The sequence below is a fragment of the Budorcas taxicolor genome, unplaced genomic scaffold (genome assembly GCF_023091745.1).
Source record: "Budorcas taxicolor isolate Tak-1 unplaced genomic scaffold, Takin1.1 scaffold401, whole genome shotgun sequence".
NCBI classification, from domain to species: Eukaryota; Metazoa; Chordata; class Mammalia; order Artiodactyla; family Bovidae; genus Budorcas; species Budorcas taxicolor.
The window spans coordinates 33,262-56,380 of NW_026292312.1; the positions used below are offsets into that span (position 1 = coordinate 33,262).

The 23,119-nt window shown below is 47.5% G+C and overlaps 1 protein-coding gene across 1 annotated transcript in view; it reads left to right on the forward strand.

Annotated features, from left to right (window-relative positions):
* LOC128071373 (high affinity cAMP-specific and IBMX-insensitive 3',5'-cyclic phosphodiesterase 8A-like) overlaps nt 1-23,119 on the forward strand; it is a 52,668-nt gene that overhangs the window by 23,549 nt on the left and 6,000 nt on the right. The window contains exons 7-17 of the mRNA XM_052664259.1: nt 1,529-1,580; nt 1,672-1,714; nt 5,281-5,358; nt 8,806-8,876; nt 9,074-9,238; nt 10,040-10,088; nt 10,540-10,675; nt 12,195-12,393; nt 14,247-14,464; nt 16,122-16,254; nt 18,552-18,719. Coding sequence (XP_052520219.1) covers nt 1,529-1,580; nt 1,672-1,714; nt 5,281-5,358; nt 8,806-8,876; nt 9,074-9,238; nt 10,040-10,088; nt 10,540-10,675; nt 12,195-12,393; nt 14,247-14,464; nt 16,122-16,254; nt 18,552-18,719 — 1,312 coding nt within the window. The remainder of the gene's footprint in view (nt 1-1,528; nt 1,581-1,671; nt 1,715-5,280; nt 5,359-8,805; nt 8,877-9,073; nt 9,239-10,039; nt 10,089-10,539; nt 10,676-12,194; nt 12,394-14,246; nt 14,465-16,121; nt 16,255-18,551; nt 18,720-23,119) is intronic.

Here is a 23,119-nt window from a genome sequence, read left to right on the forward strand (position 1 = left end):
GATGAAAGCATTTAAATCCGATGCCACCTCACTGAGCTTTGTGCCAAGAACACTCACTGGTGGACTCTATATTTAAAAGATTTCTGCCTGGCTTAGCAGGTAAAGAATCTGCCTGCAGTGCAGGAGGCTCAGATCAATCCCTGGGTCGGGAAGATCCCCTGGAGGAGGAAATGGCAACCCACTCCAGTATTCTTGCCTGGAGAACCCCATGCACAGAGGAGCCTGCTGAACCACAGTTCATGGGGTCTCAGAAGAGTCAGACATGACTGAGCACACACACATCTGGTTTGGCAGCCTCTGTATCATTTCTGCACAGAACTATCAAATTAGATAAAGTGTTTTCAATACTGTCATTAATAGAAACTCATATGAAACAGGTGTGACCGCAGACTGGAAGGCAGTGTATATCAGGGGCCTAAAGGTGTCATAGTTTGTCTTGGAATCTGTTAAATAATACAAACAGTGGAAAATTGAGTGTGAATTGCAGAACACTCAACAATAAAATACACCACAATTAGAAATGATGATCATAGAGAATTAAATTGCAGGGGGAAATGTTTATGATAAATACAAAAGTCAAAATGTAAAAGCATACCTAGTGTGTGTTCTTGGTCATGAAGACGAGGAGGAGGTGTGGAGACAGTGTTGTAACGACGCTGCTGTCTGGGAGCCCTTCCCTCCCTGGGCAGGTGCTCAGGGCCTGCTGGGCACCCCTTCACCTCCTCCTCACCACGGCCCTGCGCTGGTGGCACTGTGACGGTGTCTGGTTGACAGATGAGGAGGCTGAGAGAGGTGGGCTCAGCCCAGGGCCTGGCTACAGTGCTCGGCAGAGCCGGGCTACAGCCCCCCACATTGCCCGTGAGGCTCATGTGTTTGTCAGCAGGCCTGGTGGCCAGCTGGCGACTGCCTCAGGGAAATGGCTCTGTGTGGGCTCTGTGTTCTGACTCTGCCTTTTTATGTCCTTCCCTCATTGGGTGGGGGCAAACTGTGTAGGGATTGGATTATCAAGGGGAAAAGCTGAAAAATGGAAAGAACAGTAAATAAGTGAGGAGAGTCAGCAACTCGCAAGAGAACCTCAGCCGCCTGGTTCTAGACACGCACATTCAGCCCCAGAGGGGCCTGTGACTGTTACCACGAGTGTTGTGAGCAGACTCTGCTGAAACTCAAAGACGAGCATTAGTGTAAAGGCTTGTAAACATGAAAACATGTGACGGAACTAAAGGCTTTTGGTTAGCTAACAGGGAGTACATTTTTGAAAGCTGGGTATTTTTTATTATATGTTGTGATGACTTGGAAGGATTTTGTTATTTTCACTGAAGAGTCAACCTCTCTTCTCCAGAGACATCAGGGAATGTCTGTGGACTCTTGTTTGTTTATTGGCAGCCTCGACCACAAGCAATAGAACTGCTCTCTCCAAGCCTTGTGTGTGCTGTGAAAGAGAGATGCTCTTTTCATAATGGAAAACTAGCTAGCTCTCCACCAGAATTGAGGGCCGGGAGGAATATAATGCATTGTTTTCTACTTGCAGAAAAATTAGACACTATGTGTCCATTATCAGAGTGTGCAATGGCAACAATAAGGTATGTAGGGGGAGCCCTGGGGGCCCAGCTGGATTTCCCTTACTGCCTCACTAGGCACTCAGATCTAACCGCTTCTGATATTCATTTCTAGGCGGAGAAGATAGCTGAATGTGTTCAGACCGACAGTTATGCAGGTACGGTGCCCTGTATTCACCCTTAGGGTTCACTGAGCTTTGGAAAAACTGAAAACAGGCCCTACCTCCGATGAGCTCACCTGGTGCGTAGGTGGGACTGTGTTCCTAGGGCTGTAGCAGCCTCTCTTTCCCCGCCTCTCGGGTCCTGAGCACAGGTGGGCATTCTGACAGGTATCCTGGGGCAGGTCTCACCTCCAGTGCGTGCATGTCCGTGAAGCTGTGTTGAGCGGAGTGTGGTCTGTCAGCCTGATGCTTGAAGAGGCAGTGGTGTTGGTGTCGGACCACATGTCTTCAGCGGAGACACCCCATCAGACCTGCCTCACCTCAGGGCTGTCTCGGGAGGACTTAAGTGGGGGAGACACCTTACAGACCAGGCTCCCTTTTTAGACAAGGAGATGAAAAGCCCCATGATTTGCTCCGGGACATCCAGCTAGGAAGTGGTCAGCTGGCACTCAAGCCCAGATGGCCAGCTCCAGGAGTCTGAGGCACATGCTGGGACAGTTTCCCTGGGTGTCCCAGGAGTGATCAGGCTTTAACCTGAAAAGAAGAGGGCCGTATGGACAGCAGGGGCACACAGCACGTGGTCAAGAATGACCGTTACTGGGGAGGAGGGCAGGGGAGCGAGGCAAGTTCCAGACAGGGAGAGGTGGACTGGAGTGAGGAGGCAGGTGCAGAGGAAAAGCGACCTAGACGTAAGAGGGAGAGCGCAGGGTGTGTTCTAGAAAGAGCGGGGCGATGTTCTGACCGGTACAAAAGGTCAGTGTGGGAAGGAGGTGGGATTGTGGAGGGTCCTTCAGTGTTGGGGTGAAGTTAGGATCTCCATCTGGAAGCAGTAGCCTCAGTCGTCTTCACATCCCCGATGCCTGCCGTGGAGCCTGACCTGCCCCAGGCGCTCAGCGAATGTTTGCCGAGTGGCAGAAAGGGAGAAAGAGGGAACTGCAGGAGGTCACAGCGCAGCTTCTCAGCCTGCTGTTTGGACACTGATCTCCTTGGAGCTCAGAGAGAGAAGACTCTGCAGTCTGAGTGGTTAGAGTAGGTGTGGCTGGACGGAGTAATGAGCATTTGGGCAGGGCGGTTGGAGGTGGAGGAGCAGAGTCAAGGCTGTTCCTGAGACGGGGCAGCTGTGTCCATGCAGCCCATGTGTGGTCAAGACTGTGAGAGATGAACGGCTGGCTGCAGCCAGCACACTGCTCCTGTCCTTGACTGCCAGGGAGTTCCCCTTTACCTCCAAGGTGCTGAGGGTGTTGAGCAGGCGAGCCATGGACTCGGAGTGGTTTGTTAGTGGTGCTCTGGTTTGTGTGTGTGCATATATCTGGAGAAACAGATACGCATCTGTCTGTTGAGTATCTGCAACGTGCTGGCAGTGCTGGTCACCCAGGAAGGGGCGGGGAAGGTCATTTCTGCCTTCACGTCGTTCACAATTAGTGAGGGAGCTGCACAGTAAAGCCGATGGTTCCCGGCGGGGTGGGGGGCGGGGTGGGGCTGAGGCATTAGGGGAAGGCTCCCCACAGGGGAGGATACCTGAACCACATCTGACCTGCAGCTCCAAGAGGACAACCAAGCGGAGAAGGCAGAGGGAGGAGAAGGCAGCCGGGGAGGGTGCCTTCCTAAGTGGGGGTGAGCAGCTACTGCCACAGCAGAGAGATCTGGGAGGTGGCCTAGCACATCATAGGTAACTCATGGTAGCTGGAGAGATGAGGTTCAGAACAAGGGACCTTGGGTCCACACTGGGGAATTTACACCTGACCCTAAAAACAGTGAAGCACCATTAAAATGTTCTAATCAGAAGAGTGAGCACTGTCTGGAGAGAATGGGTTGGAGAGGGCAAGGTTGGGGCTGGTAGGACCGGTGAGGCAGGCTGTCCCTGTAACCCAGAGGACGATAACCCAGGTGTCCTGTAATCCAGGTGTCCAAGCCTGGGCAGGGAAGGAGTGGGGAGAGACGTTTAGGAGGTGGAATCTAGACATTTATCACACCTGTACACTTGAGGGAGAGCGGCAGGGAGGCGTCATGGATGACTGTCCTCCAGCTAAGTAGACAGGTAGATGCTGCCCAGTGACTGGGATGAGGAGTGGCCTGGGAGAAGAGGGCCAGCTCGTCTGAAGCGCTGAGGAGTGTCCCCATGGAAGACGAGTGACCGGGGAGGATGGAAGTCTGGGGAGGATGGAAGCATGGGGAGGACGGAAGTCTGGGGAGGACGGCCAGGAACACGATAGCACGGGACTGAGTAAAGGCCGTAGGGAAGAATGAGGAGACGGTGGTGTCTGAGAAGAGAAGCGGGTGCAGAAGGTGAGCCTGTGGGAACAGCAGGGTGCTGAGGAGTGGGAGACGCGGTGATGGAGACCGGGAAGGAACAGCAAGAGGTGCAGGGAAAGCCAGGGTGGACGTGTGCAGACCAGAGTTTTCAGAAAGCAAGCTCAGGCTAGCACTGACTAGTGTCTAGTACCCAAGTCAGACGAGGCAGGTCACAACTGACTCGAGTCCTTCAGAGGTAGCAACAGGGAGGTCATTGGCAGCTTTGACAAGGTCACTGCCAGTGCCTATATAGAAGAGAACGTACCAGAGAGCAAGTGGAGAAGGTCTGGATGGTGGAGAGGAGTACAAGGGCCTGCTTTTGGATCCTGTATGCGAGCAAGAGTCCAGGGAGGAAGCCAGGAGAAGGCAGAGAGCTCATCTCACGGGGCTCCCAATGTCCTCATCTGTGAAATGAGAACAGGCTGGAGAGGCCTGGCACCATGGGTGACACCCAGGAGGGCGCAGGAAGGAAGGTTAACTTGGCCTTGTCATTGATTGGTGTGGGGTTGGGGGGAGAGAGGAGTCAGACCCCTCCTGTTTGGGCTGGAGGGTCAGTGGTGCCATCCACAGGAAGGGGGTGCAGAGAAGTAGACCCCAGACCAGCGCTCCCTGTCCTGCCTCCAGAAGAGAGGCACAGCCTCTCCCGGGACATTTTAGAGCTTGTATTATAGAAAAAACACAAAAGATTTTTTTCACTTTGGGACAAGGGTGGATGGGGATCAAAATTTTCCCACCACTTGTTCAACTACATACAAGTAGGTGAAATTCTCCTGAGTTCATTTCTGCCAGTTTTTGTGGCCTGAGCCTCTGTAACAGTCTAGAAACTCAAAAGCCCTCGTTTATGGTGAGTGGAAAAAAAATTTTTTTTTAGAAAGTTGGTCTCCCTTAAACCCAGTTGTTGAGAGACTTCCTCTTGGTGTACTGTGTTGATTTTTGCAGCATCCTAAATGGCATTCTGGCTTCCCTGGAGGCTCAGACGGTAAAGCGTCTGCCTGCAATGAGAGAGACCCGGGTTCAATTCCTGGGTTGGAAGATCCCCTGGAGAAGGAAATGGCAATCCACTCCAGTACTCTTGCCTGAAAAATCCCATGGACGGAGGAGCCTGATAGGCTACAGTCCATGGGGTCGCGGATTCGGACACAACTGAGTGACTTCACTTTACTAAATGGCATTCTAAATCTTAAATTTTGTCTTTTAAAGCTTTCATATTGGTAATTTTACTAATATGTTATAATCTCTTCACGGAGGTAATTTATCATTTATTTCCACAGATAATCAGTCAGGCAAACATAAAGACAGGAGAAAAAGCTCCCTAGATGTCAAAACTGTTGCCTCTCGAACAAATGAAGGTAGGTGACAGAGACGAGGCAAAAAACATGCTCCTCTGAGTGGTGGGCACATGGAAACATGAGGCTCCCTTCCTCATCTTGCCTGGGTGACTGCCCCCACCCTCCAGCTCAGCAGGCAGGGCCCCTATAGAAGTCTGCGTGCGTTTCTCCCTCACCCCTGACTCCTTTGCCAGTAGGTTCATCTGACCCTTCTGATGGAGTCAGGGAATAAAGAATAGATTCCCCCCTTCTGCTGCAGGGGCAGGGGGCAGAGGTGGTACAAGGAAGTGTGTGGACTCAGGCCTCAGCTTGACCTTGGTTCAGGTCCCAGCTTCATCTACTTTCTGTGCAGCCTTGGGGGTGGACTTGAGTGCTTCCATTTCCACATCATCAGATGGGAATAATTCTGCGGTCCACAGGGGACAACGTAAGGATTAACTGAGTGTGTGTGGTGCCTGGCAGGGGTCATGGCAGCCGTTGGCACCATCTTCACCATGGTCCTCCCTGTCAGCGCCCTTGAGCAGAGCAGAGGTCACTCGGGTGCCCTGGACCATCTTCGCTGCCACACTGTGACTCCTCTTCATCCTTTGCATTACTTTGTCCATTTCTCTATTTTGAAGAGTTTAAACATTTTTCTTTTAATGGTTTTGGATTTTAATGTTTGTTCTTTTTGATTGACTTGAAGTTTACATATAATTCATATTAAGTGTTGAGTTCAATAAGTTTTGACAGTTCTGTACCGTTGACCTGTATAGACTGTTAGCACCCACCCCAAAATAGATACAGGAAATACACACATGCAGGCCTGCACTCGCGCACAGGTCTCACACACAGAGGCATCCACAGATTTCTTGCACGAGTTAGTCTGGCCTCTTCTGGTGCCTCACAGAGATGGAGTGGCGCAGTGCGCACGCAGTGTGGCTCCTCTCACTCGTCTTGGCGTGCTGGAGGTTCACCCATGTTGCTGGGGGTGTTAGCAGTTGTTCTTCTCTGTTGCTTGGGAGCACTTCATTGTTTGTATATACCACAGTTTGTGATCCATTCTCTTAGGAATGGTCCTTTTGTGTTCACCTTTCCATTTGAGGGCTGTTAAGGGTAAGGCTGCTGTGCGTGCTTTTATGCAAGTCTCTCTTTGTGGACATGTGGGTCCATCGCCCAGGATTGGCACTGTGGGGCCTCTGGGCACCTGTGCACAGTTCTCCCGGCAGGGGCTGTGCCTCATGCCACCACTCATCTTCGAGTGTTCCAGTTGCTCCTCATTCTGTCATACTGGCTTACGCTAGGTCCTACAGTATAGTTACTCTACCAGATGTGATTTTAATTTTCCGTATGACACCTCTTTCATATGCTTACTGGCCATTTGGATATCCTCTTCTGTGAAGTGACATTCATAAATTTTGCCTATTTTTATCATTGGGTTATCTCTTGCTTGTTGGTTGTAGGAATTCTTTTCATATTCTAGATGTGGATATAAGTGTTCCCGACATACTGTTCTGAGTTTGTGGATTGCATTTTCACTCTTAATAGTCTTTTAATGAACAGAGGTTCTTAATGAATCTTAAAGTTCATTTAGTCAGTGTTTTCTATTGTACCTAGTACTTTTTTGTGTCCTTTTTAAGAACTCTCTCTATCCCAAGGTCATGAAGACTATTCTCCCACATTTTCTTCTATAAGCCTTATTGTTCTATCTTTCACTTTGGCTCTGTGATTCATTCCAAATCAGTTTTTATATTGAGTGAGGGTAGGGATCAAGGATGAATTTTCTCCCTGCAGGGAAACCCAACTGGCCCATCACCATATGGAAAAACCATCTTTTGCTATAGTATCATTCTTGTAAACCAGTTGACTATAAATATATGGTCTGTTTCTGGACTCATGTATTCTGTTTCATTGTTTCATTAGTCCTTGCTTGCACCAATACCATGATCAGTTACTACAGTTATATGGTAAGTCTTGATATCTGGTAAAGTTCTTCAAGATTATCCTGATTATTGTAGGTTCTTCGCGTTTCCACATAGCATTTAGAATCAGCTACTTAGTTCACACACACACACACACACACAAAACCTCCTGGGATTTTATTGGGGAGTGTCTTAAATCTATAGATGAAGTTGGAGAAACTTGAAATCTTGATAATACTGAGTCTTTCAAAACATGAACATACTCTTTGTCTTTATTTAGGGCGTCTTTTTTCTCAGCAGTGTTGCGCAGTTTCAGTGTGTAAGTCCTGCACTTAGATTTCCATTAGATTTATTCCTGAATACTGATTATTTTTGATGCTGTCATAATGGTTTTTTATTTTAGTTTCCAGTTGTTTGTTGCTAATATATAGAAATATAATTGACTTTTGTGTATTGACCTTCCACCCAGTAACCTTGATAAACTTACTGACTGTAAATGTAGCATTTGTAGAGTCTTTCAGATTTTCTGCACACGCAGTCACAACAATCTTTATTCTTTTTCACCTTATTGTATTCACTGTATTGTTTGGTTTTTATAAGTATATGTCACCTTCACTATATTTTTTAATGAGAATAAGTCCTATTATGACATAGTGATAGAATAGTGGTTTCTATTTTTGGTTTAATGACCTTGTTGGGTAAAGTGGAAAGATAGCATCCATGTGCCAGTCACCAGCATTAGATTTAGGGAGTTTTTGTTGGTCTCTGCAATTTAAAGCATGTGAGAGCCCCTGAGTAGATTAGTCCTGGTTGTTTCTCCTCAGGCCCTTGTTTGGTAAAATAAGGCTGACATCTCAGCGGGTAGAGCAGTGTGTGGTCCTCTCTGGCCTTTGGTAAACAGCATGTGGCCGGACAGTGGGGCTTTCAGGGAGAGACAGAACACCACGTGCGTGTCTTTTCCTGCCTGTTCACTGCCCAGGCTTCTCCCCACCCCAGAGGAACTGGGTCTTGACAGGAGCAACAAAAAAGTAACAAACATTAGAGCATAATACCTGCCACCTACCTCAGCTAATCTGACAGATTAGGTACCTATCTCAAGCAGAACAGTGAAAAGCACCAAAGGATGCCTTGAAAAGCTGAACCAGAAATACTGATTTCAGTTCATTGAGCTGTATTTATTGTTCCTGCCATATATGAAACAAAGGGCCTGTGTGGCATTGTCTTTCAGAACGTTTCTCTCCTGGGTAGCAGCAAGCTGAATTATAAAACGTTATTGTTACAGACACAGAGAGGCTAATGTGTGGCCTCGACTTGCTAGATTGCTTCCTCTGTTCTCTTGCTGGCCTGTGACCTCAGAGGTTCAGTCTAGGGGGTCACATGCCTCCCAGTGCCTTGAACCGAAGGAGGCAGAGTTGGTCTGCCAGAATCCTGGGCTTGGTAGGACAGGGAGGGAGCTGAGCCACCAGGTAGCCCTGGTCCTGCCCCTTCACTCCTGGAGGAAGAGGGTGGGAAGCAGTGAGTGAGGCCACGCTCACCCTGATCCCTGCACCACCTGGTCTCTCCACAGTTTCCAGCCAGAGACGACACTCTTCAATGGCCCGGATCCATTCCATGACGATCGAGGCGCCCATCACCAAGGTGACACAGCGACCCACAGCAGTGATGAGGCCCTCCTAGTTGTATGGAGCTGCTGCCTCTGTGGAGAGAGGAGGGCGACAGGAGCTCTTTGGCTGTCTTAAGTTACAATGAGCCCTGCTGCCAGCCTGACTCTGGATTGCTGTCTCATTGCCTTTAAGGTGATGAGAGTCAGGACTTTTCTTTCCGTATTATTATAGGTCATCAATATCATCAATGCTGCCCAGGAAAGCAGTCCCATGCCTGTGACAGAAGCCTTAGACCGTGTGCTGGAAATTCTAAGAACCACTGAGTTATATTCGCCACAGTTCGGTGCTAAGGACGATGATCCTCATGCCAACGACCTCGTTGGGGGCCTGGTGTCTGTGAGTGTGCTGACAGGCTGCTGGCTCCATCCCGCTGCTCTCGCTTGTTTTCTCAGAGGTTACTTGTTGACATGCTGTCCTACACAGCGCTCTTTGTGTGTGGGGTCAGCCAAGGCCTAGATCATCCACTGCCCAGGCTCAGCTGCCCTCGTGCTGAGCCATCACCCACCTGCTGCCTGTCCGGGGGGTGGGGGGTACGGGGGACCTCAGCTTGGAACAGAGGGAGGAGCGTGTTCAGGACAGCCAGCTTGTCTGCTGCCTTGCGTCTCCATTTTTACTTAAGGGCTCTACAAGTAGTTGATTTAAATAAAACTTGAAGATCTTGAAAACTGGGGCAGAAAAAAATACGAAGTGTTTCATGCCGTATTACAGAACAGAATGACTGGCTCCCTCCAGAGCGTGCTGTACAGATTAGGTGACATCTTGGGAGGAGGCTGAGGGATCATTTTCTTAGCTGGAGGCTTTGGACCACGGGCTCTAGGTGCCGTCTAGGATAGAGGCCTCCAGCTCTGTGGAAAACAGACCATTCCATTACCATCTGTCACCTTCTGTCTTGGTGACAAAGTTCAGAAATGAAAATTCACCTCCCTGCCTAATCGCTGCTTGCCAAAGCCACTAGATTTCATACCAGTAAGGCTGTCAGCAGTCATCAGACGGGTGATCACAGGGGAGCTTCGGTGTGTGTGTGTGTGGGTGGAGACGGCTGCCCGCAGCTGTCCTCTGTGACCGGCTGTCCTGGGTTTTCAAGGAGTAAGGAATACTTGTGATTTCCCTGTTTCTTGTTTCCTTGATTTTTATCAGGATGGTTTGCGAAGATTATCCGGAAATGAGTATGTTCTTTCAACAAAAAGTAAGTTTTTCCTTTTTAATTTATTGGATTGCTACTAGTATGTTAGCTAATACTATTGGGGCTTCCCTGGTGGCTCAGACAATAAATAATCTGCTTGCAATGCAGGAGACCTGGGTTCAATCCCTAGGTTGGGAAGATCCCCTGGAGGAGGGAAAGGTTACCAACTCCAGTGTTCTTGCCTAGAGAATCCACGGATAGAGGATCCTGGCAGGCTACAGTCCATGGGGTTGCAGAGTCGGACATGACTGAACGACTAATACTTTGATCAGTATTATAGCCACACTTAAATTTTCAGATAAAAATTTTGAGATTTTTTTTCTTTAATCAGTAAGAAGTTTTGGTTTATCATAAACCCTAAGAAACAAAGCATCCGCCCCCAAAGCTCCGCTTTTCCCCCTGAGGGATGGCAAATGCTGTCAAGCCTGTTGATCCCGTTCTGTTTACCCTGCAGACCTTCAGCAGGCTGCCAGCAGCAGCATCGTCCCCATCTCCCTTCATGATGTCCCGTCACAGATAACTCGGGCCATGGAAAAGGAGGAGTACTGGGACTTCAATATTTTTGAATTGGAGGCTGCCACTCATAAAAGGTGAGCCCATGGAAGCTCAGCAGACAGGGAGTTTGATTCCAAGGGCCAGTGTGGAGAAAGCCTCCCCGGGAGTGTAGGCTCTGCTCAGAGCCGGTCCCTGGTCAGGGAGGAGGCCCCAGGGAAAGAGCAGCAGATACCTCGAGTCTCCAGAGCCTCGGCATCAGCGAGGGATCAGGGAGAAGCCAAGGGGAATTCGCCTGGCCATGACTGCCACAGAGGGAGAAAGTGACTCACTTGGAGTCTCCAAGTAGCAGAGGTTTTCTTTTTGTAAGATACGGTTATTAATTTCTCCTGTAGGTATTAAGTAGTGATATGTTGACATTGCAGCAAAGAGCCTCACTTCAGAGCTCAGAACCACTGGCAGTCTAGTGGTTAAGATTCCACCCTTCCAGTACAGGGATCTTGGGTTTGATCCCTGGTCAGGGAACTAAGATCCCACATGCCACTCAGCACAGCCAAAAAAATTAATACATGGATGTACATGCTGATAAGAGCTGTCCCCAGATCTTGGTTGCTGTGTTGGTGACAAGCATGGGGACACCCCACACTCCAGAGTCCTGACCTGAGTGTGGTCCCCAAGAGTAGGGTGGGGTTGGGTTTCCCCTCCTATTTTATACCTTGCTGGAGAACACTCAGCCAGAGGAGTGTGGTTGGCTTGGCACACGGGAAGGGCGTTCAGACCTAATGCCAGCCAGCACTGCCCTTCAGGAGGGTGAGGCGTCAACCCCAGCAGACAGGCAGAGGGAGGCCGTTACAGGAGACTCGTCGGGTCTCATCCCAAGTGGGTGGTGGTCCCCATGACAGCCCCTGCCCTTTGCCCACACTCAGAGTGAGTCAAGCTTCTGAGACATTCTGCATTTGTGTGCCCCACAGGGCCAGTGACAGCGGCAAACAAAGCTGTGGGCACTGGTTTACATCCTAATGTGAGCTGGCACAGGGCGGGTCTGCCCAAGTCCTGGGAGCCCAACCAGCTTGGCCACTGCCTCAACAGAGCCAAAAGCTAAGGCCAGAGGCTGGATGATGGTGACTCTCAAGGACAGGCCTCATTTGGCACCAGCTGGTCACCTGTCTGGGGAAGCCTCCACCTCCAGAGTGCTGAGACCATCACATGACGTGTGCCAGCGTCTGGCTCATGTGCTGCCGTGGGGAACTGGTATCTTCCAGCAAGACGTCTGGCCAGTGACACACGTCCAGCAAGGCCACAGGGGAGGATGCGGTTAGCCTGGCAGCACGTTGACCTGGACACCCTCTTGGTGCTGGGAGGCCTCTGCAGCAGTTAGGGCAGTAGGGGCACCATGCGGGTGCCCCCAGAATTGCAGCTGGGCTTTGCCCAGGGCTGGTGCTGGCCACCAGGAGAGAGGGCGACAGGGCGCCCCCTGCAGGCCACCCTCACAGGCTCCACTTTGCTGTCCTGCTCTCTCCCTGAAGTCTGGCTCAGGTTTGCCTGTTGGATCTGAACAGATGAGACACTCTGCCTGTTTCTTTACTTCGATTTAATGCTGTGTGTTTTTCTCTATAGGCCTTTGATTTACCTTGGTCTCAAAGTGTTTGCTCGCTTCGGAGTCTGTGAATTCTTAAAGTGCCCTGAGGCGACGCTGAGATCCTGGTTACAGGTGATCGAAGCCAGTTACCACGCTTCCAACCCCTACCACAACTCCACGCACTCTGCCGACGTGCTGCACGCCACTGCCTACTTTCTGTGCAGAGAGAGGGCCAAGGTGAGCTGCGCCGGCGCCCTGTGCTCCACGCCAGGGGTGAGGGTGCTGTGCGGAGGGTGCAGTCTGGCCCAGGAGGCCGTGACCTCCCGAGGCGCAGGGCCGCACCCTGGCTCTGGGGAGTGGGTAACCAATTCCCAGCATGGCCCTGGGCATTCCCCCTTAGAACAGGAGCCACTTTAGCCCCAGCTTTGAGGGCTCAGGAGAAAAGGGAATGTGAGTGTGTCACAGGAAGAGCGTCACAGAAGACAGTGCCATCCAAGGCACTCTGCTCAGTGCCCACTTCCAAACCAAGCTTCCTAAGAAAGCTATTCACATTGTAAATCATTTCATTAGGGAAATGTGTGAAGCAGCAACTAGGCCTGCACTGCTCTGCCAGGGTATTTGTGTTATCAGTATTTCTATCAGCATCCGCCATAAACTGGCACAGAAGCCCAGGGAGCACAGGTGCACAGCCGTGTCACTCTCGGAAGCACCTGAAAACGGAGGAATCAGTGAGAAATCAGGGCCTCTCGAGGAATGAGACAGGTCAGCCTCCCGGCACAAGAGCAGCACAGGTGAGTCCCGCCTCCCTCTAGCTGTGTTCTTTGGTGGTTTTTTGCTGCTGTTTTACTAAAGGTCACGTCTAAGGCCGCAGGTAGAACAAGGGTCCGGGGAGAAGTCTGTTCTCATAAAGTGTGAACTCAGAGGGCAGAGGAGAGACATCTGTGTCGGTGTGGTTCAGCATAAAGGCAACCTAATTTTTGCTGTAATTTAATGCTTTTGAAACTCCTTGATAGATAACATACAAATATACATTCAGAAAGCTACTAATAACTTAATTTTACCATAATTTATGACGTAATTCGCATCATGAAATTCACCCATTTAAAGGTAGAACTCCCTGGGGGCTTCCCTGGCGCCCAGCAGTTGAACTCCATGCTCCCAGCACAGGCGCTGCAGGCCGGGTCCCTGGCTGGGGAACTGAGGTCCCACATGCCATGCAGCATGGCCAAAACAACCTTTTTTTTAAGTTAAAACTATTGAATTTCAATTTAAATAAATTTGCAAGCCTGGTTTATTAGATATACACCTTTTCTTCAAGTGTTCGCAGGATATTTCCAAAAATGATCTTGATACTAAGACACAGTCTTGATATACTTCAAAAAACTTAAATAAAAAAATGTCAGTCACTACAAATGAGAAAATATTTCGAACAAATTGGGGTTAAACAAAGAAATAAAACCAAAAATAACAGAAAACAACAAAATGAGAAACCTATGCATCAAAACCTATAGAATGAGAAGAGCAAAGTGAGCATCTGGGACTGATCTTTGAAACAACCAAGAGAATTCACTGCAAGTCAGACTAACCAAAAATACAGAAAACAGGAATATACACATGAGAAATGGAGACCATTAGAAGGAAGTACCACGCACTTCTGCACTTAAAGTTTTAAATGGAAACTTTTGGCCGTGCTGCGTGGCATGTGGGCTCTTACTTTCCCAATTGATATTTTAAATCAAAGTACTGTTCCAAGTAGAAAGTCAATACCTCAGACTAAGGACCTTTTTTTGTGATGGGTCTAAAGACAGACTGGCTGAGGAAGTGACTCCTGTCTGGTGAGGACACCCTGTGTCTTGGTAAATCCCTAACTTGTGCGAGACTGGGAGTCAGATAATGTTTCCTCTGAAACATGCAAAGTTGAAACTATTTCTGAGTAGAGTTAGGAAACCTGGATTTGCTCAACACTGTGCTTTTCTCAGAAGTTTGAAATAGTCTTACCTTAAAGTCAGAAGGGCAGAAAGAGAACTACACAGAAGGCTACCTTGCTTTCAGTGTCATGCCCCAGTTTTTAAAAGAACTCTTGTTTTCAGCAAACTTTAGACCCACTTGATGAAGTCGGTGCCCTCATCGCAGCCACTATCCACGATGTGGACCACCCCGGGAGGACCAACTCCTTCCTGTGCAATGCCGGCAGCGAGCTGGCCATTCTCTACAACGACATGGCTGTGCTGGAGCACCACCATGCGGCCTTGGCTTTCCAGCTGACCACTGGCGATGACAAATGCAACATCTTTAAAAACATGGAACGGTAAGAACAGTGAGCTGGAAAGTATGTTTCCTTCTGCTCTTTAAACAACAATTTTGCTGAGATATAATTAGGTACTATACAGTTCACCCATTTAAAGCGTGCGGGGCTTTTGGTGTATTCCGAGTTGTGCAGCCATCCGTATAGTCGACATCTGCACCATTTCCATCACCCCCAAGGGAGCCTCGAGCTCACGAGCAGTCACTCTCCTGCCCCCTGGCAGGCAGTCGCTGCTCTACCTGCCGCCTCCATAGCTTTGTGAGTTCTGGGCATTTCAGACGAATGGAAGCACCCCAGGATGTGGTCTGCCGTGTCTGGCTTCTTTCACAAGCATGATGGTTTCAAGGTTCAGTTCCTTTGTGTCCTGAACATTTCAAGACAACAGTGTAAGGCTGACACCTTGACAGATTCAGAAGCTGTCATCTTACACCTCTGCCTGGCAGACTCCCAACAAGCTCTTCCCAGCAAACTTCTCATGTCTGATTGGTGACACTGTGAGATTACAGTGTCTTCTCTTCTTGATGGGGCCCTCACTGTCTCGGGTGGGCCTGTTAGACAGAAGTGATCTGTCATGAGGAATACTTACTAATTGGGATTTTAAGGGAAGTTATTAAACCTAAGGGATTTAAAAACACCTTTTTTTTCTGTTTTAGAATTTCATATGTGGACTTAAAGTTGGTTTTTCCATAGTTGCTTACATATATATCAGTTATCGCTGGAGAAATACACAAGACCCTGACAGCTTTGCCTGTCTCCACGGAAAAGAACAGCATAGCTGCATAGAGAGTTCAGTTTATACTCTTTATACCTTCTACATTTTTAATTAAATGGTTTCCATCCTCAAAAAATAAACTTTTTTAAAATAAATATAAAGGGCTAGAGGAAGAGGCATCAGGTATGCACTATTGATTCTCTCAGCTTCCAGATGGTCCACCCTCTGTGTTTCTGGGCTCTAAAATTGTTGGGTCTCAAGGTTCCTCTGTGTGGGGTATGTTCTTCATAACCCCAGCTGGCTATGTTCTAGCTTTTCTTTAACCTTAAGAACTATATGCCTTTTGCTTATGAGAACACGAATAACACTGTATCTGTAGTCTTACGCATGTGCTGTGCTTAGTCACTCTGTCATGTCCGACTTTTTGCAGCCCCATGGACTGTAGCCTGCCAGGGTCCACTGTCCATGGGGAGTCTCCAGGCAAGAACACTAGAGTGAGTTGTCATATGCTTCCCCAGGGGATCTTGGGATAGAACCCAGGTCTCTTGCATTGTGGGCAGATTCTTTACCGTCTGAGTCACCAGGGAATCCCAAGAATACTGGTGTGGGTAGCCTATCCCTTTTGCAGGGGATCTTCCCAACCCAGGAATGGAAGTGGGGTCTCCTGTATTGCAGGCAGATTCTTTACCAGCTGAGCTACCAGGGAAGCCCATAGTTTTACCCAAAGATTCTCATGTTAACTTCTGTTCAGGTTCTCCTTACTAGTAGCAGTCCAGGCAGCAACCTTTAACCTTCGCATTCTTTGAAGCATGCACTGCCACTGCAGCCCAGTTTATTAGAATTTCAGCCGCAGTGGACACAGGCCCTAGATCACAGCTGGTTTTCAGGAGCACCTGTCTGGTCTGGATCAGTAATCAGCAGTAGCCTCTCCTTTTTTGTCTGAAACAGGAACGACTACCAGACGCTGCGCCAGGGTATCATCGACATGGTGTTAGCCACAGAAATGACAAAGCACTTTGAGCACGTCAACAAATTTGTCAACATCATCAACAAGCCCTTGGCAGCATTAGAAGAGGATGAGGTAGGTGAGCGGACTGCAAATGGAGTCTGCGTTTAGGGCTCTTCCTCCTGTGTGTTGTGGGGAAACCTGGGCGTAAGAGATCATGAGTATTACCATCCCCACACTGGGCTCACTGCATATAAATACTTTTTTAACCAACGGAAATTAAAGTACAAAGACTTGGCAAGACATACAAGAAAAAGCAAGACAATTCTGTAGGGACTTGACGATAGAGAGGTGGGCCGTTCCTGCGCCCTTGTTCAGCAGTCGCCCCGTCCCCTCCTCTGAGTACTTTGGGGCCAGTTGGAGACCACGAGGTCTCTCGCCAGCCACTGCCCACTGTGCAGCCGCGCCTGTCCTCTGCTGGTTTGTGTCACAGGAGGATGGGGGTTGGGGAGGCTCCTGGATTTGGACCACAGGGTGCTGGTGGTGTTGGATTTGAGGCATGGAGTCCAGAATTTTCTGGCAAGAGAAACTGCCAGACAGGACCCCACAGCTGAGAAAGCAGGCATTCTGGGTTCTCGGCTCTCTTTCACCACTTCCTTGTCTCGAATGGGCACAGCAGCCCTCGAGGCGCAGCACTCAGGACACGGCCCAAGGTGCACTCTGGATAAACAGCGCCCGTCACACTAGGTCAGTGTGAGCGCAGCACCCGCCTGAGGCCCACAGCTGCCCAGCCACCAACCCCACGTTCCTCCTCCCCCACTCCTGCCGCCCCCTGCCAGTCTTCGCCGAGCACAGAGATGGCTCATCCTGAGAAGACAGCCTCTTGAACTCCAGCTCTACTGCTGCAGCTTAGGTGTTTGGCCGTGGCTTTTGTCTGTCCCTGGCTTTCTAGCTTATCACCCTTCAGACTTGTCCCTGTCTCACCTAATCTGAAACCTGCTGAGAACTCTGCTCTCCTCACCCTTGCCTGTTCTCCAGTCTGTCAGAGACTTGATGCCCTTTCCAAGGACTCAGTCATTCTCCCGTGCACAGACACCCCAGCTGACCCCCCCACCCCCCCACAGAAAGAAACCACGTACCTCGCAGACTTGGCTTCCTCCATCCATTCTGGGAAGTTGCCAGACTCAGCAGAGTCTTCATTCTCCTTGACAGTCATCCTCCTCCTCTCTGCTGTCACTACTTGGATTTTTACTGAGAGACTGGAAACCAGGATCCAGTGGGTCATAGCAGGTGGAAGAAAATAGTTGCCAGCGGGCAGTACTGAACAGTAGTCACACACCTGCACAGAGAGAAGGGTCAGCACAAAGCTGGTGGGCAGTGGGAGGTGAGAATCACTGAGGGCATGGTGTCTGTCACCTTCTGGGAGACCAGGCAGCCTGGGCTCAGGGTTCCCCCTTCCCATCTTGTCCCCACTGATAGGGGATAACTGTGACTGCTCACAGACACCACATGGCTGACTCCTCTGGAAGCTGCTTGGTGGCCCAGAGTCAGAGAGCAGATGCTTGCTCACCTCTTTGACCCAGTACGCCCTCTTCCAACCTGAATTTGTTTCAGAGGCCCCTCACGCCATGGGCTGAGGCTCCATAGCCAGAGGGGCTCCCTGTGAGCCAGATGCAGGCACTACTGTGGAGAGACAAGAGTCCAGACCAGAAGCAGGGCTCACACTCTTATCCTGGGCCAGCTCAGTACCTCTGGCTGAGTCTCTTCACCTCTCAGAGTCCCGGCATCCTCATCTGTAAAATAGAATGGTAAATTATACTGATTTTCATGCCTCCCACAAGATATCTTTGTGAGTGCAGATCACAAGACCGTGACTAAGTCCTCTGTCCACCATAAAATGTGAGGGCAGAGTTTATGGAACATCAGTGTATCCGACACACTGTGTACACTGATGGTGGACTCCCAGGATCACACCTCTCCCAGGGCTGGGTGGGGAGCAGCAGGGCCCCGGGAGGACCACAGGACTGCCCGTTGCCAGGGCAGAGAAAGGGTTCACTTTTCAGTCCACGGTGCTTTTTAATGAATATAAATAATAAAAGATAAAGCCAGTCTTTTGAGTACTTAGTGAGTGAGTGATAGAAAGAAAAGGCAACTGTGAGAAACAGAGAAAGAGTCAAGATGGGGAAAGGCAGATACGCCAGCCTCCAGTGCTAGGCTCTACTTCCGGGTTCTGCTGGAATCTCACTGGGCCTTGGTTTTCCCCACTGCAGAGTGAGGGCCAACCTCAGAGCATCCCTGGCACTATTTTGAGAGACCCTAACTGTAGATCCCAGACAGAGCCCCACCGTGCTTATGGTGGGGCCACAACAGTAAAACAGGGCTTGGTACCTGGGGTTCCGTTTTGATTGCTTTGAATTCCACTCATGCTTTAGGAAACTGATAAAGATCAAGAAGCCATAAACACCATGCTCAGGACTCCAGAGAACCGGACTCTGATCAAAAGGATGCTGATCAAGTGTGCTGACGTGTCCAACCCCTGCCGGCCCCTGGAGCAGTGCATCGAGTGGGCTGCACGCATCTCAGAAGAGTATTTCTCTCAGGTAAGATGCAGCTTCTGAAGTTCCCTCAAGTAAAAGAGAGAAACACCATAAGGACCATAGGAAGTAATGGACTTAAAACTAGAAGTGGAGTTGTAAATGAAATTCTGTCCTTGAAGAACATTGCTTATATTACAGGCTTACTGGCAGTGAATTGTTAGTTTTCCATTATTTGAAAATGTGTTTTATTTTGCCTATGCTTTCATTCCTATAGGATATTTTCAGTGGATATTTGACATTTTCTCCTAATAGCACTTTAAAGACATTACTACACTGTTGGCTGCCCCTCCCAGTTTCTCTAGGTGGAAAATTCTTGGGGCCGGGGGTGTGTGGATATATATATATATAATGGCTAAAATGTTTCCAAATTTAGTGAAAGATATATGCATACACATTTAAGAAACTCAACAAATCTAACCCATGCCCAGGTATGTCATACTCAAGCAGCTACTGGCCAAAGATACAGAAACAAAATTGAAATCACTCAGAGAGAAATGACATATTACTTACAGTAACTTCATGTCAGGAACTATGGAAGCCAGAAGACATTGGAACAACATCTTTAAAAAGCTGTTAGGAGAAAACTGTCACCCTAAAATTCTGTATCCAGTGAAAATATCCTTCAAGAATGAAGGCAAAATAAACACTGTCACACTGTGGAGAACAGTATGGAGGTTTCTTAAACTATTACTAGGAGTAAAGCTACCATATGACCCAACAATTCCATTGCTGGGCATATACCCTGAGAAAACCATAACTCAGAAGCTACATGTACCCCAGTATTCACTGCGGCACTGTTTATGATAGCCAGGACACGGAAGCAACCCAGATGTCCATTGACGGATGAGTGGATAAAAGAAGCTGTGAGGTGTGTGACTCAGTCGCTTCAGTAATATTCCATTATATGTAAAAGGAAAGAATTTGTCAGTTCTCATGAGGTGGATAGACCTAGAGACTGGCATACAGGGTGAAGTAAGACAGAGAAAAACATCATATATTAATGCATATATGTGGAATCTAGAGAAACAGTACTATCTGCAGGGCAGAAATAGAGATGCAGACGTAGAGAACAGACTTGTAGACACAGAGCGGGAAGGAGAGGGCGGGACAGATTGAGAGAGTAGCCCCGAAAATGGTAAGTCACAGAACCACAATGAGACAGCACATCACATCTGTTAGAATGGCTGTTATCAAAAAGGTAAGAAGTATTGTCAAGGGTGTGGAGAAGAGAGAGCCCTTGTGCACTGTTGGTGGGAATGTAAATTGGTGCAGCCACTATGGAGATGCCTCCAAAAATTAAAAACAGAACTACCATGTGATCCAGTAATTCTACTTCTGGGTATTTATCCAAAGAAAACAAATGGCACTAACCACCCCAAAAGATACATGCACTCCCACATTCACCACAGGACTACTTACAATAGCCAAGTTGGAAGCAACCTAAGCATCCATTGATAGGTCAGTGAGTAAGGTGATGGGATATTATGTAGCCATTAAAAAGAATGAACTCTTGCCATTTGGGACAACATGGATGGACGTTAAATGGTTTATGCTAAGTGAGATAGAAAAAGACAACTATTATATCATCTAACTTATATGTCGAATCTTACAAAGAACAAATTTGTGGTTGCTAGCTTGTGGATGCAAGGTGGTTAAAGGGAGTCAAAAGGTACAAATTCCCAGTTATAAAATAAAGAAGTCATGGGGTTGTAATGTACAGCATGGGAACTGTCGTTAGCAACTTTCAAATATGCAGTACTGTATTACTAAGAGAGTAGATGTTCAAAGTTGTAATTATAGGAAAAGTTCTGTAATTATATATGGTGACAGATGTTAAGTAGATTTATGGTAGTAATCATCCTGCAGTATATGAAAATTTTCAGTCATTATGTTGTACATCTGAAACTAGTCTAATGCTGTGTATCAAATTCCTCAGTAAAAATAAAGATAAAAACACTTTAAAAAATGATAAACAGCTGGGTAACTATAAAAGTTTTTTTCCTTCTTGGAATTTCTCTAAATACATAAGACTATTTTAAGCACAAGTTATAACACTGAATTGTAAAGGATATAACATATGTAACCATAAGCTATATGGCAACTACAGCATATAGGATGGCAGAAAGTAAAACGGACCTACCTGTTACATTAAGTGTTATAGTATTAGCTCAGTAGGCTGAGAAGTGAAGGATATATTTAGTAATCCCAAAATGTACTCAGTAATCCCTAGAGCAATTGGTGTACCTTAAAAGCTAATAGATATATTAGTATAATGGAATTCTAAAATTTATTAAACTATACAAAGGCAACAGGAGAAAACAAGAATAATAGGAAAAACAGTCAAATGGTAGCGCCAACTCTAATCATCAATACTTACTAAAATTTAGTGGACTAAACACTCCAAGACAGATCATCAGGATGGATCTTGAAAAACTAATCCCAACTACATGCAGTCTACAAAAGACACACTTAAAATATAAAGAACAGAGAGGTGTGAAGTGAATGGATGGAAAGAGATATACCATGGAAACTGTAAATATAAAGATTAGAATGGCTATATTAATCTCAGACAGAATAGACATCAAGACAAAGAATAGTACCAGAGATAAAGTGAGATACTTCATAATGATAAAAAGTCCTATAGGAAGACATAAGTGTGTGTGAATCTAATAACAGAGCTTCAAAATAAATGAGACAGGTACAACATGGTTGGAGATTTTAATACCCCCTTTCAGTAATTGATAGAACAACCAGATTAAAATATCAGTAAAAACACATAATCCCAACACTGTCAACCATCTTACTGTACTTAATGTTTATAAAACACTGTATCACACATCTACAGAATATTTATTAAGGACACTGATATGTTCACCAAGATGCATCATGCTGGGTCACAAAAGATTCAGTAAACTTAAAATAACTGAAATCATACAGAATCTATTCTCCAGGCACAGTGGAATTAAATCAGAAATTAGTAGCATAAGGTACCTAAGTAAACATCAAATATTCAGAAACTGACAATACATTTCTAAATAGTCCATGGTTCAGATAAAGGAAATTAATCAAAGTATATTAAAATTGTGGGATGCAAGCAAAACAGTGATCAGAGGGACATTTATAATTAGAGGGAAAAGCCCTAAAGTTAACATCTTAGGTTTCAGTTTAAGAAATTAGAAAGAGACAAAGTAAGTAGAAAAGCAGTAATATAAGAGCAAAAAAAAATGAGGAAACAGTAAAGAAATACTAGAAAAACTTAAAGGACAAATGGTGGAGCAGAAGGACTTGAGCTCAGCTCCTCATGAAAACACCAAAATCACGACTAACTGCTGAACAACCTCATCAAAGAAGGATTGGCACCTACCCAGAAAGAGGCTCTACACCCAAAGACCAAGAAGAACCACAAGACAGGAGGACAGCCGCTTTCACGATATAATCAAATCCCACACCTGCTCAGGCTCTCCCACAGGAGTGAGTTCTGAGCCCACGTTAGGCTCCCAGCCTGGGGGTCTGGCATCAGGGGGAGGAGCCCCCAGAACATTTGGCTTGAGTGCAGGAGCTCCACAGGACTGGGGGAGACAGACTCCACTCTTGAGGGCACACGCAAGGTTTCATGAGCACTGGGGCTCGGGGCAGAGCAGCAACTCCATTAGAGCCTGAACCAGACCTATCTGCAGGTCTTGGAGGGGCTCCTGGAGGCAGGGGTCGGCTGTGGCCCACTGCAGGGGCAGGAACACCAGTGGTGGAGGCCCTGTGGTATATTCCTCAGCTGAGCTCTCCTGGAGGTCACCGCTTTGGCACTGAGACCTGTCCCCACCCAGCCGCCTGCAGGCTCAGGTGCTGGGACGCCTCTGGCCTTATTGGATTGGAAGAATCAGTATTGTCAAAATGACTGTACAGCGCAAGGTAATCAAATTCAGTTCAATCTCTCCCAAATTACCAATGGCATTGTTCACAGAACCAGAACAAATTTTTAAATTTGTATGAAAACATAAAAGACCCCAAATAGCAAAAATGATTCCAAGAAAGAAAACCAGAGCTGGAGGAATCAGTCTCCCTGACATCAGGCTATATTGTGAACCTATAGTCATCAAAACAGTGTGGTATTAGCACAAAAATAGAAATACAGATCAATGGAACAAGACAGAAAGCCCAGAAATAAACCCATACACCTATTGTCCTTAATCTATGACAAAGGGGGTGAGAAGATAAAATGGAGAAAAGACAGTCTCTTCAATAAGTGGTGCTGGGAAAACTCTCAGCTACATGTGAAAAATGAAATTAGAACATTCTCTAACACCATACACAAAAACAAAACTCAGTGGATTAAAGACCTAATTGTAAGATCAGATACTATAAAAGTCTTAAAGGAAAGCATAGGCAGAACACTGTAACATAAATTA